Genomic DNA, 21603 nt, shown 5'->3' on the forward strand with positions numbered 1-21603 from the left:
CCCCTCGTGTGCAGTTAATTATTTTGAAACAAGTACTTTTAGTTGTACAAATTATACCAATACTCACAGTCAAACATTCTCGTGCAGGCCAAGGGCTGAGAATTAATTTTGCTTCTATGTTTCCAATGTGTTTTTCCTTGATTTTTTCGTATTCTTTTGTGGCTTCATCTATGATTTCCATGATTAAATTTTGGGTCACTTTTTCTATGGATTCTTGGCTCCATCCTGTTGCTGCAATTATATCTTGCAATTGCACACAGTCAATGCTGAGAGGGTCAGTAACACCTTTGTACGTTTTGCCGTGACCTATCTGTCCTTTAACTGGTTGAGAGTTTTGCCAATTCAGTTCAGAAGAACATAGCCTGATTTGATGCTTCTCTTGGGTGCTCTGATTTTCCTGGTCTCCGGAGCTGGTCACTTCACCCAAAGTTTCTTCCATTAGGTGTTCTGCAAGATACTCTTCAACATCGTTCACCGTCTGCTCACTGTCTTTGCCCACAAGGTGATGCTGAACTAAAGTGCAGACTAAATCTTCTGAATTTGCCTCCGCTTCAGCAGACAGCAAATTCTGAGAACCTACAAACGATTCTACTGCCTTTGCACACTCCAAAATTACCCGTTCCAGCTCAAGATCATTGCTACCACTCCAATGGTTGCCTTGGTCTGAAATCAGTTTGTTGTCACATGTCTGAGAGGCACCACTTTTCTCTTTTACCTTCTCCTCAGGTTCGTCTTCAAAAGAATGAGCTTGGCTCAGACTCTCATCCAGACCTCTTAGGTTTTGCATCGTTAGCCCATCAGTGGATGAGTCTTCACTGTCAGAGACATCAGTATTTCCATCAGAATTATCCCATCGGTGGGGAAGCTGTTCTGCAGTCACAAAATTATCACATTTCTCTGTGCATTCCATGTATTTCAGGTCAATTTTGTCACAACCTCCCTCTGCTTTATCCAGTTCTGCAGCATCAAATAGCATGTGTCCTTTAAACTTTAAGGAATCAGGCTCCTTATTATCTACCAGCATTTGTTCTCCTATAGTAAAACACCTTAAATGATTGACCATTTCTCCTTCTGTTTGAGATTGGTGGATACTTGAGGGTTCCAACAAGAGATGATCTCCACAAAATTGTGTGGAGGTTTCCTTGCCACTACTTGTTCTGAGGGGACAATCCACTGTATAATTGCTTTTCCTACCCTGCACCATTTCTTCAACAGGTGGAGGAGGAAGGGGATGGAGATCATCAGTGTCCATCTTGCAGTTGTGATCACTGCAGGACGGAGATTTGTCTTTGAAAGAGTTGCCAGCAGATGATGGTGTTATGTCTTCAATGTCATTTTCTTGTGATGGAGATGGAAGCTCTTCACTTCGGCAGATCATTTCTTCCTGCGGCAGAGGAGATTCTTCAGTTTCAAATGAGATACTAGCTTCAGCAGGAGGTGAGGAGACTTCTGTTTCAAATAGTATTAAGTCGTCAAATAGAGAATTCAACTCGATCAGAGTGAGCATCCTGGCTTCTTCCATTGGAGATGGCAGCTCCTCAGTTATGAATGAGATTTCTGCCACAGGAGATACCTGTTGCTTCTGAGTCAGCGGGTCAATGAGTGGAATGGCCAAGAGTTCCTTTCTGCAACTGGACTTTGAAACTGGCAATAAATCTTGCTGACTGCATAATACTCCTTCAGCATTCAAAAATGGCAATGCAACAGATTTAATACCTTCAGCTAGAGGTGCCTGATCTTTGCTAGGCAAGGATACCTCTTCAACCACTTCACTTCTGAATGAATTTACTTCTTGTGGTAAAGATGGGAATGTATAATTTCCACAAAAAGTATCTTTCATAAACAATTGCACTTCCCTTTTGCCCAGTTGGAGTTGATCCATGTAATTTGACTTATCTTCGGGACTGGAAACGCCATCAATAAATGAAAGGGAGTTAGTTGGGGAAATAGTTTCTGCAGTGCTGGAATCTCTAATAGAAGACTGCTGCCAACCTGTCAAACCTGCATCCTCTTTCAGCGAGCAGCTGCTTTGCAATGGAAATGGACCTAAAGCTTGCTCACAGATGGGTGATTGAACAGTCGTTATCTCCTTGCTTGCAGGTTTGTTTGGTCTTATCTCGAAAGCAGGCTGCTGAATAGAAGGTGGTGCGAAACCAGACATATTGGCAGAATGAATGGGAAATCCTAACTTATTTTCTTTGATGTCTTCTGCATTCACAACAACAGTACTTGAGTGATTTATTTCAGATTCCTCCCCATGATCTGGTTTCAGTTTGATATCGCTATTTACCATATGCCAACAGGAGGTCTGTGAAGAATGATCTGCTGCCATGGTTGGATGGTTGCTCCAACAATCACTTGTGTTCGATAGTGACTTCACTTGAAACAATGGTTCCCTCGGTTTTGATGGAAATATGGCTGCATTTTGATCAATATAAGATTTTCTAGGTAATAAGTCATTGTTGCATTTGGTTCTATAGCAAGCTGAATAGTTGGACTTATTGCATTGTCTTATCTCTTCCTTGCAGTTGGTGGGTGGGTCAGGTGGCTTAATAGCAGTGTCCAAACTGTCAGGTGACTCTGGATGGACACATATTTGCACAACTATGTGATGGTTTTCTTCACTCTGCATCTTGTCAATGGGATTGGGAGAAGGAGGACGATGCTGGAGCTTGAAGTCATAGGTTAGCTTTTTGTCAAAATCAAACCCACCAGGCAAGGGTAAATCCACGGCTCCAGCTATCTCTTGTGATTTCCATGCCTTTGCCACATCTCCATCCGTCTCGTCTGAAATGAGATGATAAAACCACGTTCAACCTCTGTACTCACATCACCTGCGAGGCTCTCATGGTGCTCTAACACTAACTGTGGCCAGTTGGTTCAAACAGGTTTCCGTGCTATGAATTCTATGGTCAACTTCTTCATTAAAAACAGCACATAAGTAACAATTGTTACAAGAATGATTGGCTTGGAACTTGCAGGCCCAGCACTCAAACCTGATCTCAGGAAAAGCAGCCCAGAAAGGTTTGGTGGAATTATGAGCACCGATTTATCCAATTTCACTGTTATTCTGAATGCACAGCCTCAGAGAGCAGATGTGGCCTTAAGACAGATTTATTGCCAGTTTGAAGATATCTCAAATGTTGAACAACAGAAAGTAATGAGGAACTATAGTTCATATCTTAAATCATAGTTTGCAGATGAACTAAGCATTAAAAAAGATATTTGGACAGCTATATGGATAGGAAAGATTCAGAGGGATTCAAGTCAAATGCAGGTGAATGTGACCAACTTAGATAGACATCTTGGTCGGTGTGGGCAATTTGGGTTTGTTTCCGTGCTGTATATGACTCTAAATACCAAGAATATCACTTGGCATTGGGATCAGAGAGCAAACTGGAAACAAAGAATACACCACAAGATTTCCTTAAAAAAATTAAGCAGTTTTAAAATCATAATTTGACTGAATGAGACACATACATGCAATAGGATATAGGAAAGTGCAGCTCAGGAACAGGATCATTGGTCCACAATTTATCTGCCAAACATAATGCCAAAATAAACTAATCTCATCTACCTGCATATGGTCCACACCCCTCCATTCCCTGAATATCCATGTTAATGTTCAATTTTCAGGGCTAGAGTTATTATTCAGCTGTAATTGTGAAATGGGACTCCATTAAAAATTTAGTTTCTCAGGATAAAACAATGCTTAATTTTTTTTTTTAAAGACACAAAGTGCTGGAGTAACTCAGCAGGCCAGGCAGCATTTCTGGGTAGGTAAAATTTCGGGTAAGGACCCTCTATCTCCTTTTTACCGTTAAATATTTTTAACTGCTTTTACAGCAAAAGTACACGATAAATTTACATCACATAATTAATCCTGTACTGAACGTATCTGCAAAAATGCACACCGTCATGAAACAAACATCTAAAGCACCACCATCCTGTGCTGAACTAAAACTCAATAATGCCAGAAGCTGCCAATGACTTAAATCAAGAATGGCATTGTGCTTCACAATCGAAACAACCACACATTCCAGTCCACTCAGTATGTCCTACCTTGTGCTGAAGCCAAGTCCTGTGACTGAACTATCGTAGCGCCTCGTGTTACTGAACGCTGAAGGAGATTGGATCTGTGTGGAAGTAGAAATTCTCTCATTAATCACTGCTCAGAATCATCTTCAGTTGCACTCAGTCTTGGTGTTATTTTGTTCTGGGGATAAGGATGTGCAGAAGAAGCTAAATTTACTGCATTTGGGAGGGATGTGCATGCAAACATGCATTACATTATGAAACAATCACGTACTCACTCGTCCACAATATTACACTATCCATTCTTTGTGTAGGGGGAGTGAGGGGATTGGATGGAGGAGGCCCACCTCTGTCTGCCCTCATTGCACTTATCAAAGATAAATTGCAAAGCTTCAAGAAGACAGCAAGGGATTGGGATAGGTAGAGTGCTTAAAAATGTTTAAAGTCCTCTATGTGTTACAATAATTCTGTGCTTTAAAGAAGGTTGAAACTGGGCATGTGTAACTGACACTCACTGCAGTCTACTTTAGTCAGATGTTCTCTGTTGTCAAATGGCAATTGTAAAATAAAATAAGGTCGACAGGGTAACAGGAAATTTGCTTATCTGGATTTACTCTGCTGCGTGCATGATTTATATTTGTTATAAGACCACTTGGAAGAAGGAGAAATTCCTAAAGTGCTCGCTACAGTACATCAAAGAGAAATTCTGTATATAAGGAGCAGATAAATCCTTGTTCCTTGAGCAATCTCCTAGGTTGCTCCCAGTGATCATTGTATTTGGTGCTCTTAAATTAAGTCTTGATTGTCCAACCCGATCTTTGTGTTGTATTTTAAAGTTTTTTTTAAACACATTCCTCATTGCAACTAGTTTGAATTTATTTTTTCTGCTTCTCTTGTCCACTTTTTTTCCCTATATCCAATCCCTTTGGTTCTCTGTGCCTTTTTTGTCCCTACTCATTTTCTTCATTCATCTTTCTCATTTTGGTTCCTCCTGCTGTGCAACCTGCAAGTCGTTCGTCATTTTACATCAAGGAAACACTGCATGCAAATGGAAAGGGTGGAGAGGACCATAACAAATAAGACATCAGAGCCATGCTCAGGAAATTAAATATGCCCATCTTTGAAGAAGTGTGTTAAATGCACAATATTACCCACACACAAACACATCCTTCATGTGTTCAAAGATCACAGGGTAGTAGCCTGTTTCTACCAAAGAAACTAGATGAACAAGATAGACCACTCGACCCTAAAAACCGTAGTACGTCATGGCGCCATTTTAGTAGGCAGAAACTTGCAGAAACATTTAAAACGAAAAATAACAAAAATAACAAGAATTGATAGACGAGATATATTCTGCATTTTAATGGTATTATCACACATACCGTTCCCCCAAAACACTGATTACACTACGAGAGGCATTGCGAACGACGGGTTTTGCCTACTAAAATGGCGGACGTTCCGATCCATTGCATACTACACTTCAGTATAGGCGATTTCAACGGAGTGGTCCATCTTGTTACTCTAGTATCTTTGGTTTCTACTCACTCCATGCATGGCCCTGACCTGATCACAATCTGTGGCTTTTCAAGTACACAGTTAAGGGATAGCAAACTACGGCAGGAGTCCCAGCTGAATTTGGCCTTGTTCCTTTCTCCAAGGCAAGGAGTAAGACAGCACAGACAAGTAGCCATAGCAACTGGTAGCCGTGATCCCAAGGTAGCACTTGTTCCAAATGCAACACCATCAATTGCCCCTACAGATCAGATATCAATACCAAAAAAAAGGATAAATATGATAGCTCCATTTGGGAATTAGTAATGCCTGCAAAATCTTGAAGAAAAACTTCATCTATATGACAACCTTAAAAAAAAAATCTATAATCTCTATACCTCTGTAACCAACGTAAATCCACTTGTGACTTGTACTGAGCTGCGGCTGGGATTTTAATTTGAGGTTTTTGAATCTGGTTGACACAAGTGTCCGAATTCAGTTCAGCTTTTGTCTTACTGATAAACTCATCGTAAGCCTGTAATAAAAACAGCAGAAACATGACAGTTAGAATCACTGGGCAAGTTATCAAACATAGACAGAAGAAACAGTTCAGAGTAAATAAATACATCAGTCAGGTGGCATTTTCAACAACTACCACTCGGAATCTGATTGGCTTTTGATATTCGCCGCAATCACCCAATTACTGACTCAAAGCCATTCAAATCAATACGTTCTAAGTAAGTAGGAGTCTTAAATGCAATCTGCTTTAACCACATCACAGAAGTAATCAGCAAAATTAATTGTTGGAAAACCCCAGCAGATCAGGCAGCATCTGAGGATGAAATGTTGATATTTGTTTTCCCTGCCTCAACTACTTCTTCTGGCAGCTTGTTCCATTTACCCACCATCCTCTGTGAAAAAGCTGCCCTTCAGGTTCCCATTAAATCCTTCCCCCTCACCTTAATCCTATGCGCTCTAGTTCTTGATTCCCCTACCCCGGGAAAAAGATCCTGTGTATTCACCCTATCTATTCCCCCTCTTCATTTCATACAATTCTAGAAAGTCACCCCTCAGCCTCTAGCTCTCCAAGGAATATAGTCCTAACGTGCGTTGCCTCTCCCTATAGCTTAGGCTCTCGAGACCTGGCAACATCCTCGTAAAGGATTTGTTTGTTCCTGTTTTAGGCCCTAGCATATACCTCATCTGGGAGAACATGTCTTATGCTGCAGAGCTTATGTGTGGCCATTATCAGACCATAGTGTGCAACTTATAACCACATTTAGAAACAAGAGTGCTATCCACTAAACTGCAGCTAATAATAATGCAACAACATTGTTTCAGTTGATAAGGGTCACAACAAAAAACTTGCTCGCATTTGGCACATGCAAACCTCCAGTTGCCTGCACAGTTCAGCTTCCTCCATCTTTAACTTTTCCCTCTGTCGCCTCCTTTGCTCACTCTGTACACTGTACATTATCTCCTTGCTGCTCGCCAGCTCACGCCTCAGTGGTGAAGTGTGGGTTCCTCTGGCTGCGGGCTCTGTAATGGAAAATAATTCTGCGTCATCACATGGCTGACGCAAGGTCCAATTTTAGAGTTATAGAGGCACAGAGCTATAAAGCATGGAAACAGGCCCTTCGTTTCCATGCTGACCACATTGACACATTGGGCCAGTTCCATTTATCTGCATTTGGCCCATATTCCTCTAAACCCTTCCAATCCATATATCGGTCCGAAAGTCTTTTAAATTAAATGTTATCAATTGTCATAGGAATGGGCAATGGTAGCTGCAACCAATCACCAGTTGTGTTCAATTGGGGACCTCACCGCTGCCTAAGACTGGCCATGGCAAATATGGTGACCTGGGGTGTATGATTTTAATAATTATAAATGTACCATTATTTTAAAACGCATACTCAGTATTATTTAAAAATCAATACTCATCTAAATACATTTCAGTAAGAATAAATAATTATCAAACCTGTCAATTAGGCATTTATTGATGGTACCAACCAGATACAACCACATCCAGAACATCAACATAAACAGCTTCCAAAATCCATAAGAACAACATAATCTCTCTTTTGTGGGAAAGAAATCTGCAGATGCTGGTTTAAATCAAAGGAAGACACAAAATGCTGGAGTAACTCAGCGGGTCAGGCAGCATCTCTGGAGAGAAGGAATGGGTGACGTTTCGGGTCGAGACCCTTCTTCAGTCTGAAGAAGGCTCTTGACCCGAAACGTCACCCATTCCTTCTCTCCAGAGATGCTGCCTGACCCGCTGAGTTACTCCAGCATTTTGTGTCTACCTATAATCTCCCTTTTTCTAGGCATGTGGCAGATTTATTTCTTACCATTGATTAGGGAATTATTCTCTGATTGAATCTTGACTGCTTTCATCACCAACTTTTCAGGAGGGTCTGGAACTGCAGAGATCTGTTTCAAAGTTTCAGCAGGTTTCTGTGAATGAAAAACTTTTAAATGTAAAATATATTATTGTAACTACAAATTTCAAAACCCAACGTTCAATTCTAGAGAAGAGATTAGTCGGTCATAGTTGAGCAGCTCCCTCGTACTTTAACACCAAGAGACTTGCCATCATTAATCTTGGGGCATCAGGCATTGTGCTGTATTGTTGCAGGACAGTCTAAACTCTGGATTGGGTATGTGATGCTGGTGTGTTGAGATTGAAGGTGCCAGAATTGCATCTAACTGTTTGACCACTGCTCAGCTTTCAGGTAGTGGTGATGTAAAATTTTACAAAAAATGAGAGGAGATCTCATCAAAACATACAAAATTCTTAAAAGGCTTTCCACACCAGATGCCAGGGGTTATTTTTCCTGGCTCAGGAGGTTGGGACCAAGATGCAGAATTTCAGAATAAGGATAGTAGGCCAATTAAGACTGAGATGAGGAGAAATTTCTTCACTCGGACAATAGCAAACCTTCAGAAATCTCTACCCAAGATGTCTACAGAGGCAAAGGCAGATACGATAGTAGCGTTTGAGAGATTTTTGGATAAGCATATGGATACGCAGGAAATGGAGGGGTATGGGTTATGTGCAGGCAGGTAATAATAATAATAATAATAATATTCATTTATTGTCATTGCAACGAGTACAACGAAATTAAAAAATAGCCAATCCTGACGGTGCGTACAAACATATATGCAATAAATGCAAAAACAAATAAATACATAAATACAATTAAATACAATTATGTTAAGTACAAAGATTTTTTAGTGTTGCCTAGTGCAAAGGTAGTGTTCAGTTCTCGTATGGCCCTGGGGTAAAAACTGTTCTTAAGTCTGTTTGTTCGGGATTTTATCGACCTGAAACGTCGACCAGAGGGCAGATGAACAAACAGACGGTGGCCGGGGTGGGATGGATCTTTTATTATTTTGCCTGCTCTACTGAGGCAGCGTAGGCTGAACAGGTGCTCCAGGGAGGGCAGTGAGCAGCCGATGATTTTCTGGGCCGTCGTGATGACCCTCTGAAGGGTCTTCCTGTCCTTTTCTGAGCAGCTGGCATACCATGTGGTTATACAGTATGCCAGCACACTCTCGATGGAGCAGCGATAGAAGGACAACATGAGCTTCTCCTGCAGGTTGGTTTTCCTGAGGATCCTCAGGAAGTGGAGTCTCTGCTGTGCCTTCTTTACTGTGGTGATGGTGTTGGTAGACCAGGTGAGATCCTCTGCGATGTGCGTACCCAGGAACCTGAAAGCTGGTACCCTTTCCACACAGACCCCATTGATGTAGAGTGGGTCGTAATCTCCACTGGTTTTCCTAAAGTCAATTATAAGTTCCTTTGTTTTGGAGGAGTTCAGGACCAGATTGTTCACTGAACACCATGCTGCCAGCCTTTGGATTTCATCCCTATAGGCTGTCTCATCTCCTTCTGAGATGAGTCCAACCACAGTCGTGTCATCCGCGAACTTGATGATGGTGTTGGTGGGATGGGTGGGGGCGCAGTCGTGAGTGTAGAGGGAGTAAAGGATGGGGCTCAACACACAGCCCTGTGGTGAGCCGGTGCTCAGTGTAATGGTGGAGGAGAGGTGAGGGCCTATTTTGACTGTCTGGGGGCGGTTGGTCAGAAAGTCCTTGATCCATTTGCAGATGGTTTGGGAAAATCCAAGGTCGGAAAGTTTGGTGACCAGTCTGCTCGGGATGACCGTGTTAAAGGCAGAGCTGAAGTCGAGGAAGAGCATCCTCACATAGCTCCCCTGGTGTTCAAGGTGGGTCAGTGCAGTGTGAAGAGCAGTGTCGATGGCATCCCCTGTAGACCTATTTGCTCTGTAGGCAAACTGGTGTGGGTCGAAGGTGGGTGGGAGGCTGGCTTTGATGTGCTGCAGGACCAGTCTCTCGAAGCACTTTGTGATGACCGGTGTGAGTGCTACCGGACGGTAGTCGTTAAGACTGCTGATGACAGACTTTTTCGGCAGTGGGATGATTATGGCGGACTTCAGGCAGGGAGGGATGGTGGATTTTAAAAGGGACAGGTTGAAGATTTTTGTGAAGACCTCAGATAATTGGTCTGCACATTCCCTCAGCACTCTGCCCGTCACACCATCGGGGCCTGCAGCTTTCCTGGGATTCACTGCTCTGAGCACGCGCTTAACATCATACTCCTGCACAGTGAAGGTGTTGCTGTCAGGTGCTGGAGAGGGTGTAATGTCTGCCACTGTAGCTTTCACCTCGAAACGAGCAAAGAAACAGTTAAGTTCCTCAGCCAGCGAGGCGTCGCCGTCGGCAGTCGTGCGGTTGCTGGTCTTGTAGTTGGTGATGTGCTGGATGCCTTGCCATACCCGCCGTGGGTCATTGTTGGAGAAGTGGTCTTCAATCTTCCTCTTGTAGGACGCTTTGGCATCCTTGATGCCTCTCTTCAGGTTGGTTCTAGCAGCACTGTATAGAGCTCTATCACTAGACCTGAAGGCGGTGTTACGGTCCTTGAGGAGAGACCTGACATCCTTTGTCATCCAGGGTTTTTGATTTGGGTACAACCGGATGCGTTTGTCGACGGTGACATTGTCAACACAGTTTTGGATGTAGCAAAGTACAGTTGATGTGTACTCCTCCAAGTCCTGATCCTCAAAAATATCCCAGTTGGTCCTTTCGAAGCAATCCTGCAGCTGCGAGGAAGCTCCTTCAGGCCATGTCTTAACAGTCTTTATGGTGACTGGAGCTTTCCTCCTGAGTGGGGTGTATGCTGGGGTTAGGAATATGGACAGGTGATCTGACTGCCCCAGGTGTGGTAGTGGTGCTGACCTGAACCCCTTCTTAATATTTGAGTAAACCTTGTCTAGTGTGTTTTTCCCCCTGGTAGCACATCTTATGTGTTGTTCAAGTTTCGGGAGAACTGACTTTAGGTCTGCATGGTTGAAGTCCCCGGCTATGATGTGGGCTGCTTCTGGATATGTGCTCTGTTGTGAGTTTATTGCACCGAGCAGGTAGCCTAAAGCTGTGCTAGCGTTAGCATTCGGTGGGATGTAGACTGCTGTTACTATAACCCCTGTAAATTCGCGAGGAAGGTAAAAAGGCCTGCATTTAACTGTTAGGGACTCCAGATCAGGAGAACAGTGGCTATCTATGATTTGGATGTTAGTGCACCAGTTGTTGTGCACATAAATGCATAACCCCCCCCCCTTGCTCTTACCGGAGTCGATGTTTCTGTCCCAACGAAACGCTGTACGCCCGGCTAGCTCAATGGCTCCGTCTGGGATAAGTGGATGAAGCCATGTCTCTGTTACTAAGAGAATGCAACAGTCCTCCACGAGTTTGTTTGCTGATATCAGCAGTTTTAGTTTGTCCATTTTGTTGATGATGGATCTGGCGTTGGTGAGGAACATGCTGGGTAGCGGTGGTTTGTGTGGCTGTCTCTTTAGCTTGGCAAGTATACCGGACCGGCATCCTCGCTTTTGCTTCCTGTTTCTCCTCCGCCTGCGACGCCTGTTCGCGCCGACAACTATCCACGGAGCGCCCGGTGTCCTGGCTATCTCTTCTGGTATATTTCGCGGGTGTGGAAATTCGCGCACAAGGTCCCGATTGCACTGGAATCCGATGATCAGAAGGTCCTTTCGGTTGTAGGTAGGATTTGCCTGATTTTCCTGGTTTGCATGACTAAAATTGACTAACAGACATAACACAGATAACACACATAAAACGCACCGAAAGGGAGAGCTGTGAGCCGCTGCGTCCGTGCGCGCCGCTTGTAAGAGTTAGTCTAAGAGAATAATGTCTGTGCTGAACATGATGCTGTTCTATTCGCCATGATCATAATGAATGCTATGGTAGGCTTAAGGGCCAGTGGCCGATTGGTATTCCTATTTCTGATACTCCTTGGATTTATTATAATTGTAGAGAACATTGAGATTGTGCTTACCTCATTCTGCTTCTCTCCATTTAGTTCATCCATACCCCTCGTTACCACTTTGGTGATCTCAATGTGTTTTGTTGATTCTGGGGAATGTGAGCATTCTTTAACATTCGAGTCATCTAATTGATAAGGGAGAGAGATTCACAAAGGAGGATCATATCTAATGCCATTCTATACAGGTGCGAGAGATCTCAGCTTCAACAGCTGGTCAATGGCCATGGTTAAAGTATGAACTGGCTGGAGCACTCCTTGATTAGCAAAAGTAGAATCAGAGATTTGATCTTATCGAAACATATAAGATTATTAAGGGGTTGGATACGTTAGAGGCAGGAAACATGTTCCCAATGTTGGGGGAGTCCAGAACCAGGGGCCACAGTTTGAGAATAAGGGGTGGGCCATTTAGAACAGAGATGAGGAAAAACTTTTTCAGTTGTAAATCTGTGGAATTCTCTGCCTCAGAAGGCAGTGGAGGGCAGTTCTCTGAATGCATTCAAGAGAGCTAGATTGAGCTCTTAAGGATAGCGGAGTCAGGGGATATGGGGAGAAGGCAGGAACGGGATACTGATTGAGAATGATCAGCCATGATCACATTGAATGGTGGTGCTGGCTCGAAGGGCTGAATGGCCTACTCCAGCACCTATTGTCTATTGCCTCAAGGTACTTCAAGGCAAATGAACCTTTTTTTAAAAACGTACTTGCTGATATAATTTAGAAAATGCAGCCGTACATTTTCACTGAACAATGTAGATAAGGACAAGATCATGTACTTCACTGATCATGCCTGAGGAGCTAAATAAATGGCCGGGCATCTTGGAGAATTCTCCTGCCTTCCTTCAAAACAGTGCCATGTGCTGTTTATCCATCTGAGGGACCCATCTATTTTTTTCTGGGCCTTCCTGACAGCACTTCCCAAAATCCTCCCCCCACCTTGGATTTCACTCCTCACGAAACCTAAAACTCGTTTGTATATCCTTTTCACCTCTAGCCTTTGTCACTCCACCCATCTGCCATTCAACTCCCACCCGCCCCCCCCCCCCCCCCTCACATGTATCCACCTACCACTTGCCAAGTTTTGTCCCACCTCTACCTCTCTTTTCCAGCTTTCTCCCTCCCACATCACCCATAAGGGTCCTGACCCAAAATAATGACTTCCCATTCCCTGCACAGAACCTGTCAGAGCCACTAAGTTCCACCAACACTTGGTTCCCTGTAGGTTGATCTTTGCTTTGACTAGAATGTACTTGTTGTCCCTTCATTGTCACTGCCTCTAAATCATGGAACTCCCTCCTCAAAAGCAATGGGAGTATTTTCATTGGAAGAACAGCAGCATCTCACCATGAAATTCTCAAAGGCAGTTAATAGTAGGCAATAAATTCTGACTTCGGCAGTGACACTAAAACCCATTAGCTGATAATAAAAAACTGACAGCCACAAATACATGTAAATGGAGTTCAACAGAGATAAATGGGAGCTGTCACATTTTGAGAAGAAGAAAGCTGCATATTCCTTGAGTAACAAGAAGTGAAGGAACAAAGTGATGCAAGGGCACAAATCATCAAAAATATCCATCCAAGTTTACATTAGAAAAGCCAACTAAGCACTGGGCTCATCTCCAGAGAGACAGAATGAAAAGCAGGAAAAGTTCATGGGAATACGGGCCCGACATTGGGTGAAGTGTACGAGCTTCTATGGGGCATCTTGGTGGACATCGATCAGTTGGACTGAAGGGCCCGTTTCCATGCTGTATGACACTACGCATCTCCTTCCAACCTCTTCATTTAACTCCATCAATACCTTGTTATGTTCTTTCTCCTTAAAGCACTTTTTCAATTTCCAATTAAATGCATCAGTGGAATTTTCCTCAAATTGTTTTAATGGTCACAGAAACCCCTTCTGAAACATCTTCGGTTTCAAAGGCCTTTTATTGTCACATGGGCCTATTAAGGTACCACGTGATAAGCGAATTACCATACAGCCACACAAAAAAAAAGCAACAAGACACACAACTATGTAAAAGTTAACAAAACATCCACCACAGCAGATTCCCCACATTCCTCACTGTGATGGAAGGCAAAAAAAGTCCAATCTGCTTCCTCTTTATTCTCCCGCCGTCAGGGCGATCGAAGCTTCCGCAGCCAGCGTTTGAAGCTCCCACATCAGGGCGATCGAAGCTCCAGCAGCCGGTGTTCGAAGCTCCTGTGTCAGGGCAATCGAAGCTCCCACATCGGGGCGATCAAAACTCCTGCTGCTTGGAGTTCCCGTAGTCGGTCTCTGACCATGATGTTAAATCCGCAAACACCCACGGTTGGAGCTCCAAGGTCGATCCCTGGCAAAGGGCTCCATGATGTTAAAGTCCCGTAGACACCAGCAATGGAGCTCTCGAAATCGGTCTCCAGCAAAGGCCACTAACTCCACGATGTTAGGCCGCAGTGGGGAAGGAGATACGATACAGGAATAAATCGCATCTCCTTCGAGGTAAGAGATTAGAAAAAGTGTCCCCCAACACTTCCCCCTCCCCAACCCCCACATCAACAAGCTAAAGAACACTAAAAACATACATTTAACACATACTATTAAAACACAAAGAAGGAAAGGACAGACAGACTGTTGGCGAGGCAGCCATTGCTGGCGCCACCTGGTGGTTCAATTACAGGCAATTAGGGAACTAATGAATCTCAAGGATCATCCTGAATTTCCAGCAATTAAAAATGTTTTAAATGTAGAAGCTGGAAATCAGAAATAAAAACAGGAAATGCTGGAAACACTCAACAGGTCATCGGTGGAAAGAGAAAAGCAGTTCATGCTTCAGGTCAAAGTCCTTCATTCCAGAACTTTAACCATGATTCGTGTTCCAGAGATGTTGCTCGATCTACTGACCCCTCCCAGCATTTCCTGTTTCACTCTATATTTTCAGCCTTGTCCCTTTCCTCCTATATCCCTCCCTCAGGCATTACACTTCACTCTTGCTCCCTCCTCATTTGACACCCTTCCGTCTCCTTTTCACCTCTTACCTTTGTCGCTTACTCTACCCACCTGCCATTCAAAACCCTCCCTCATCTGTATCCATCTAAACTTGCCGGGCTTCGTCCTGCCCCTCACCTCGTTTCTGGCTTTCTCTCCCGATCACAATCAGTCTGTAGAAGGATCCTGATCCAAAATATCACTGAAACATTCCCTCGACAGATGCGGCCTGACCCATTAAGTTACTCTAGCATTCTGTGTTTTGCTCAAGATTCCAGCATCTGCAGTTCCTGTGTCTCCCTCAATTAATCTCTCATTGAGAAGCAAACCTGCTGACAATCCAAGTGAAAAATGACCCTGATCAGTCCCTAATAAACAATGTGAAAACATGCCAAGCATATTGTTGCCTACTAAACCCATAATAGCTGGCAGCAATTGGCAAATACACAAATCACTGGACGGTTTAGCAGCAATTAGTTTTGATTTATTTGCACTACACTCCAGCTGACTTCAGAGTATTAAAATAAAATGTAAGTTACCCTCATCCGCTTAAGATACTTATTGAAAGCATCATCAAACTCTTGTTGATTAATTATATGGAAGCCACTGTTTATCCTGCTTCCTTTCACATCTTTTCCTGTTGAGCAAAGGAATAGTTCATTTTGAACGGCAACATAACAGGTTTTCGGCTTGGTATCCTGCAAGGTTCAATGGGAGCAGTCTCAGCTGTGTCAGAATTTGAAGACTTCAAGTTCCACTCCATAATCTGAAGAAGGGTCCTGACCCAAAACATGGTCAGTCCATTCCCTCCGCAGATGCTGCCTGACCCGCTGAGTTCCCCCAGCAGTTTGTTGTTTGCTCAAGATTCCAGCATCTGCAGTTTCTTGTGTAGTTCTTGTCTTGTGTAGTTTCATGCATTCTGCTGCCTTTCCCACATTGCAACAGTGACAGAAGTTCAAAGCACAATTTATGGATTTAATCTGTGTTTTATTGAGCAAAATGTGTTTGGATAATGCAAGTAGTGTCTTTTTTTAAAAAAACACAATTTACGGTGCGCAATATTGAGAAATTACGATGTATTTTTTTCCATAATGAAAAAATCAAGCAGGTGTGTTCATTTAAATACTTGGGTGTGATTTTAGACCATCTGCTATCCTGGAAAGACCACATTGAATCTGTCTGCAAAAGGACAAAACAAAGAATTTATTTTCTCCGCCACCTTAGGTCCTTTGGGGCGAGTAGACAAATTCTTCTCTTGTTCATTATTCCTGTGATTATGAGTGTTCTTCGGTATTGTAATACTACATGGTACAAGTGTTTGTCCACCACTTTAAAGTCAAAACTGCTCCACCAAATGAAAATCTGCTCAAAGATTGTCGCTCAACCCCTTGAGAAACTCTATGAATCAGCCTACCACAATAAGGCTAAGGTTAGCCAACAACATTGTCTCTGACCCCTACCATGCCCCGAACAGTGAATACGAATTGCCACCATTAAATCGGAGGTACAGGGTACCAAGATTTAATAAGGTTAGACTGAAGCAGTTTTTTTGCAGCAGTCAATCCTGAAACTAAACATAGAACTTAATCCCAGGCCAAATGTACGTTGAAGGGTCTTGAATGTGTCGTCATTTGTGATTGTAATGTTATGGTGAATATATGTATCCTCGTCTTTTGTCTTACATTCTTTGTCTTTGTTGACGTTGCTGGAGTGGAGCTGCTGAGATGCAAGAAGAATTTGATCTGACAATAAAGTATTATCGTATCGTATCGTAAGCATCTTCCCATCTACAATTAGAGGCATAGATAAGGTGGACAGTCAGAATCTTTTTCCTAGAGTGCAAATATCAAAGAGTCGAGGGCATAGCTTTAAGTGAGGGGGAAGATTTAAAGGAGATGTGCTTTAACGCACTGTAGTGGGTGCCTGGAATGCACTGCAAGGGATGGTGGTAGAGGCAGATACGAATGTGGCTTTTGGACAGGTACATTGATATGCAGGGATATGGATCACAGGCTGAGGATACGACAGGTATGTAGGCAGAGGAAATTAGTTTATCTTTGCATCATGTTCAACATGGACATTGATGGCCAAATGCCTGTTCCTGTGCTGCACTGTTCTTCCCATAGATATCTTTTGTTGGGGGGGGGGGGGGGAGGGGGTCCTACCTCCCCACCTGGAGTGAGTTATTAATCTAAACCATTTTATATTCTACTTTATGGTTATGCGTACAATTTTTTAAACCATGCAATTCTCTCCTTTGTACATCATCAGATCATGGACAAGGGCATCGTCCCCTCATTCATGGCCAGTGGTGTTTGAGTTTGGAGTCATCGGTGGTGGGCTGTAAAACAGCAGGAGCTATTTTCCATGAAAGGGAAGAAAAAGAGGAGAATAAATATCACCCTTAGCCCTTTCACACACTTCCTGGAGGACAGCCCGGGTTGCAGTTACAGGGCTGGTGTGGTGGGAAAAGGACCGAGGCGTGACTTGAGGCACAAGAGAGGAGAACTTGCAAGAGATCAGATTAAAAGTCCAACAAAGTAATTAAGCTGATGCATACCTGTGGAAGGATCCCACGCGTCTGGAACCTGCTCCCTGATCCGTGGACTCCAGGTGGTCAAAGCCTCCGCCTCAGTCCTGTGAACAACCGGTTCCTCTTTATCCAAAGGTCTCTTCCAGGCCAGCACGCCCATGGCCTGCTTCCGCCGTCTCACAAGCTCCTCCTCTCTTTGAAAAAGGAACCTATTAAACACAAAAGGAAGCCCCCCCGCACCCAGTTCAGTCATTCACAAGTCAGAGCTGCTGTAGAATTTGGTCAGTTGCAATGTGGCACTGATTCAGTGTCCCTGCACCTATCTATTGGCAATTTCCCTCAACTCCCAACCAAATCTAGAGGACATTCAGGCATTAAGGGGTTGAGCCTCAAAAGACAACTCTACTTGACTCACAGGATACTTTGATACCCCATTAACGTTTTACCCACTCAGATGGGACAGGAGAATGGATGGTGTTCATTTAGATGGAACAGTGGGAATGGTGGCACCTTACTATGACTCATCACGCGTGGTCCCACCATGACCAGCCCAAGGCTTGTTTGGGTTTTTTTAATTTAAAAGCACTGTGAAAAGAATATATATATATATATATATATATATAAAAAAAGAGTGAGGCCCAGTGCAAATTGGAGGAACAGCACCTCATATTTCGCTTGGGCAGCTTACACCCCAGCGGTATGAACATTGACTTCTCTAACTTCAAATAGCCCTTGCTTTCCCTCTCTCTCCATCCCCTTCCCAGTTCTCCCACTAGTCTTACTGTCTCCGACTACATTCTATCTCCTTCCTGCCCACTCCCGACATCAGTCTGAAGAAGGGTCTTGACCCGAAACGTCACCCATTCCCTCTCTCCAGAGATGCTGCCTGTCCCGCTGAGTTACTCCAGCATTTTGTGTCTACCTTTGATTTAAACCAGCATTTGCAGTTCTTTCCTACATATAAAATCTAGATTGCAAGTATTTTTCCTTGCCTGTGACAGACGTGAAGCCACAGCTGGAGTTAAGGAACAGATCAGAGAGAGAATGCATGATTTGCATTTAATCGGCACTCATTAAGACCAGCAAACTCAAAGTGCTTGAGAGCCGTTATAATTTGGAGCCATGTTAAAAACGGCTGGAGAGACTTGGAAACTGATTAGCCTTCTGTACCTTCCTGTGCAAGGATCCGAGATACATTTTTGTGACCTTGCACTGTTCAGCTTGGCTTGGGATGCAGCAGCAAATATTGATGGGACACTCACCTTTCATCCAGCTTGCTGTGCGCATCCTCTGGTCGGTCTCTGGCTGCACCGTCCTCACTCCCCGAGAGCGACCGAGGGGAAGAGCTCCCCACACCTGGGTCAGGCTCAGGACCAGCCAGACGTGTGGGCTCACCGTCAGCTGTGGGCGGCGAGGCGTCCTTCACTCCTGAAAACTAAACCAGACCGAGAGAGCAGAGTAGTCATGGCCCAGGAGATCCAGCAACAACCCTGTGCAAGGACCACGCACTGGGAATGCAATCCCAGTCACTTCCACTTCTGGTGTATGCTTCCCCCACTTGTCAGAAGCAACAAAACTATCCAATTTAAAGCATAGTTTGCCACACTTTTGTTTACCACAGCACCCCTGCGATTGCAGGAGCTGACTTGTACAAATGTTAATGTTGCCAATCAGCTTTTCCGCCGAATGTTTCCTGACCATTGCACACATCCCACATCCCTTGGTTATTCTCTGGTGCAGTCAAGATGTTTCCCATGTCACTGAGAAACTCAAACTGTTCGAACAGCATCACCTCAGCTTGTTCCATAACGCCACAGTCCAACCCAATGTGAACCTTATCCAATGTCTCTTCCCACGAAGGGGAAGGAAGGCGAGACAAATTATTGCCGAACTGGGAGCCAATACAATGGAGGGAAATGGATGAAAGGGACTTGTTGCGAGCTGGAATGTGAGCTGAGAGGTGAGGGGGCAAGGTGGAGTCTGCAGAAAGTGATGTTATGGCTTCTTACCCACGGGCCTGTTGCAGATAAGCTCAGCTGCCGCTGCAGGTTCACCGTTGACTGGTGAATCTTAAAGATCTCCTGCTGCTGTTTGAGGAGGAGTTTCCTCTCCTCGTGGGCAACCCGAGAGGCACTCTGGAGGTGCCTGATCTCCTCCTGGAAAAAGGAATGGGTTTATTAAACCAGTGCAGGTAGCAAGGCAATTAGACTTTAATTCAGTCACCAAATCCAACAAGACACTCAGTCTCTTCAATTCCAGCAAAACAATTTAGATATTTGATTTACGTGGTGCCTTTCACCACTTCAGGACATCATTTTACAGCGCATCAGTGCTTTTTTTAAATAGACAAAGAGGTGCCAGTACGCATATCATTCCTTGGCATCTATGGCAGATCGGCCGTCCGAGAAGCTGTTTAAGAGTCTGAGGCCCAATTTAATTAATAATTTTTACTTTTTAAACCTTAGTCATCTTTTGGAAATATTTTTTTAAATCCAAAAAGGTGAAAATCTTTTTTATTAAATATAGATGCCAGGATGCTGTCCTGATGCATACAGTCGCAAAAACACTTCAGCTCATGGAATATCTCCAAATCATATTCACTCCTCGGGTGACAAAACTGTAGCAGAAAACCATTTCCCAACAAGCTCCGACAAACTAAGTGATATTGACCAGGTTGTCAGCTTACTGATGGTAAAGGGAGAAGATAAACAAGGTGGTAGTGAGATGGTGATGGGCACCGAGGTCAGGGAGAAACCTTCAGCATACTCTCCACATCATGTCTTCGAATCTCGTGGGATTTCATGGAGTCGACACAGCTCTGGCTGATTTGATCCCGGCATGAACCAGAGTGAAGCATCCCGCAGCACTGCAGTTTCAGAAGCCACCACATGCTGGCTCAAGCACACGAACGCTGCCCAACAGATCAGGGTTGACAGCAAGGTCATTCCGAGCATCAAGAGTATTTACTGGCAGGTGGCAGCTGGACATGGGGCGATATACCAAGTCCCAAACATGGTGGCTGAGCTCTTGTAGCGACTCCCAGTCTCAGCTCCGCCAATGCCGGAGCTCCTCAGCATTTTACACTGGATATCCATTCTCAGTTCCCACAGTAAATCAGACCAACAATCAAATTCACAAACCCTTTCATAGGTCATGCCATCGGTCATGGGAGCTTTATCAACGATCACATTAATGCAGAGACAATATCTACAGCTTCCCAGAATCAATGTGGTCAGCACTGAGAAGATCAAAAGAGGAGAAGGGAGGTTGAAATGGGTTGCCATTAAAAATAAAAGGAGGAATGGGGGCAAAATGTGCACATGGACAAAGATGTGAGCATTTAAGGCAATGGGTTGAGTGTTGTGGAAGAGGCAAGGGCAAAAAAGAGTGAGGTTAAAAGGAGCAGGGAGATGACGGGGCAATGAGGTCCTTCTGCAGTTGTACAGGGCCCTGGTGAGACCGCACCTGGAGTACTGTGTGCAGTTTTGGTCTCCAAATTTGAGGAAGGATATTCTTGCTATTGAGGGCGTGCAGCGTAGGTTTACTAGGTTAATTCCCGGAATGGCGGGACTGTTATATGTCGAAAGACTGGAGCGACTAGGTTTGTATACACTGGAATTTGGAAAGGATGAGAGGGGATCTTATCGAAACGTACAAGATTATTAAGGGGTTGGACACGTTAGAGGCAGGAAACATGTTCCCAATGTTGGGGGAGTCCAGAACCAGGGGCCACAGTTTAAGAATAAGGGGTAGGCCATTTAGAACGGAGATGAGGAAAAAAAATTCAGTCAGAGAGTTGTAAATCTGTGGAATTCTCTGCCTCAGAAGGCAGTGGAGGGCAATTCTCTGAATGCATTAAAGAGAGAGCTAGATAGAGCTCTTAAGGATAGCGGAGTCAGAGGGTATGGGGAGAAGGCAGGAACGGGGTACTGATTGAGAATGATCAGCCATGATCACATTGAATGGCGGTGCTGGCTCGAAGGGCCGAATGGCCTACTCCTGCACCTATTGTCTATTGGTGTGAGTGGGGCAAAATAGGCACAATTGTGAGGGTTAATGTGGAGGGGACATCAGGGGACAAGAGGGCAAGAAAGGGAGGGGTGTTTACAAGGGACAAGAATGGCTACACTGGTAAGTGGAGTGAAAAAGATATTGAAAGAATGTGGATTGATGGTGGAAGACTGAGGGGTAAAGTGAAGTGATGGGTCAG

The 21603-nt window shown here is 44.1% G+C and overlaps 1 protein-coding gene across 4 annotated transcripts in view; it reads right to left on the reverse strand.

Moving 5' to 3' along the window:
• The window catches only part of LOC144608467 (uncharacterized), a 99350-nt gene that overhangs the window by 15168 nt on the left and 62579 nt on the right, over positions 1 to 21603 (reverse strand). For all 4 annotated transcript variants that reach the window (XM_078426251.1, XM_078426252.1, XM_078426249.1 and 1 more), the window contains 9 exons: positions 19403 to 19549; positions 18656 to 18828; positions 17421 to 17602; positions 11906 to 12018; positions 7881 to 7986; positions 6917 to 7065; positions 5925 to 6061; positions 4063 to 4136; positions 68 to 2787 (listed from right to left, as the gene is read on the reverse strand). In XM_078426251.1, the coding sequence (XP_078282377.1) occupies positions 68 to 2787; positions 4063 to 4136; positions 5925 to 6061; positions 6917 to 7065; positions 7881 to 7986; positions 11906 to 12018; positions 17421 to 17602; positions 18656 to 18828; positions 19403 to 19549 (3801 nt within the window). The remainder of the gene's footprint in view (positions 1 to 67; positions 2788 to 4062; positions 4137 to 5924; positions 6062 to 6916; positions 7066 to 7880; positions 7987 to 11905; positions 12019 to 17420; positions 17603 to 18655; positions 18829 to 19402; positions 19550 to 21603) is intronic.

Source organism: Rhinoraja longicauda, chromosome 31, assembly GCF_053455715.1.
Source record: "Rhinoraja longicauda isolate Sanriku21f chromosome 31, sRhiLon1.1, whole genome shotgun sequence".
Taxonomy (NCBI): domain Eukaryota; kingdom Metazoa; phylum Chordata; class Chondrichthyes; order Rajiformes; family Arhynchobatidae; genus Rhinoraja; species Rhinoraja longicauda.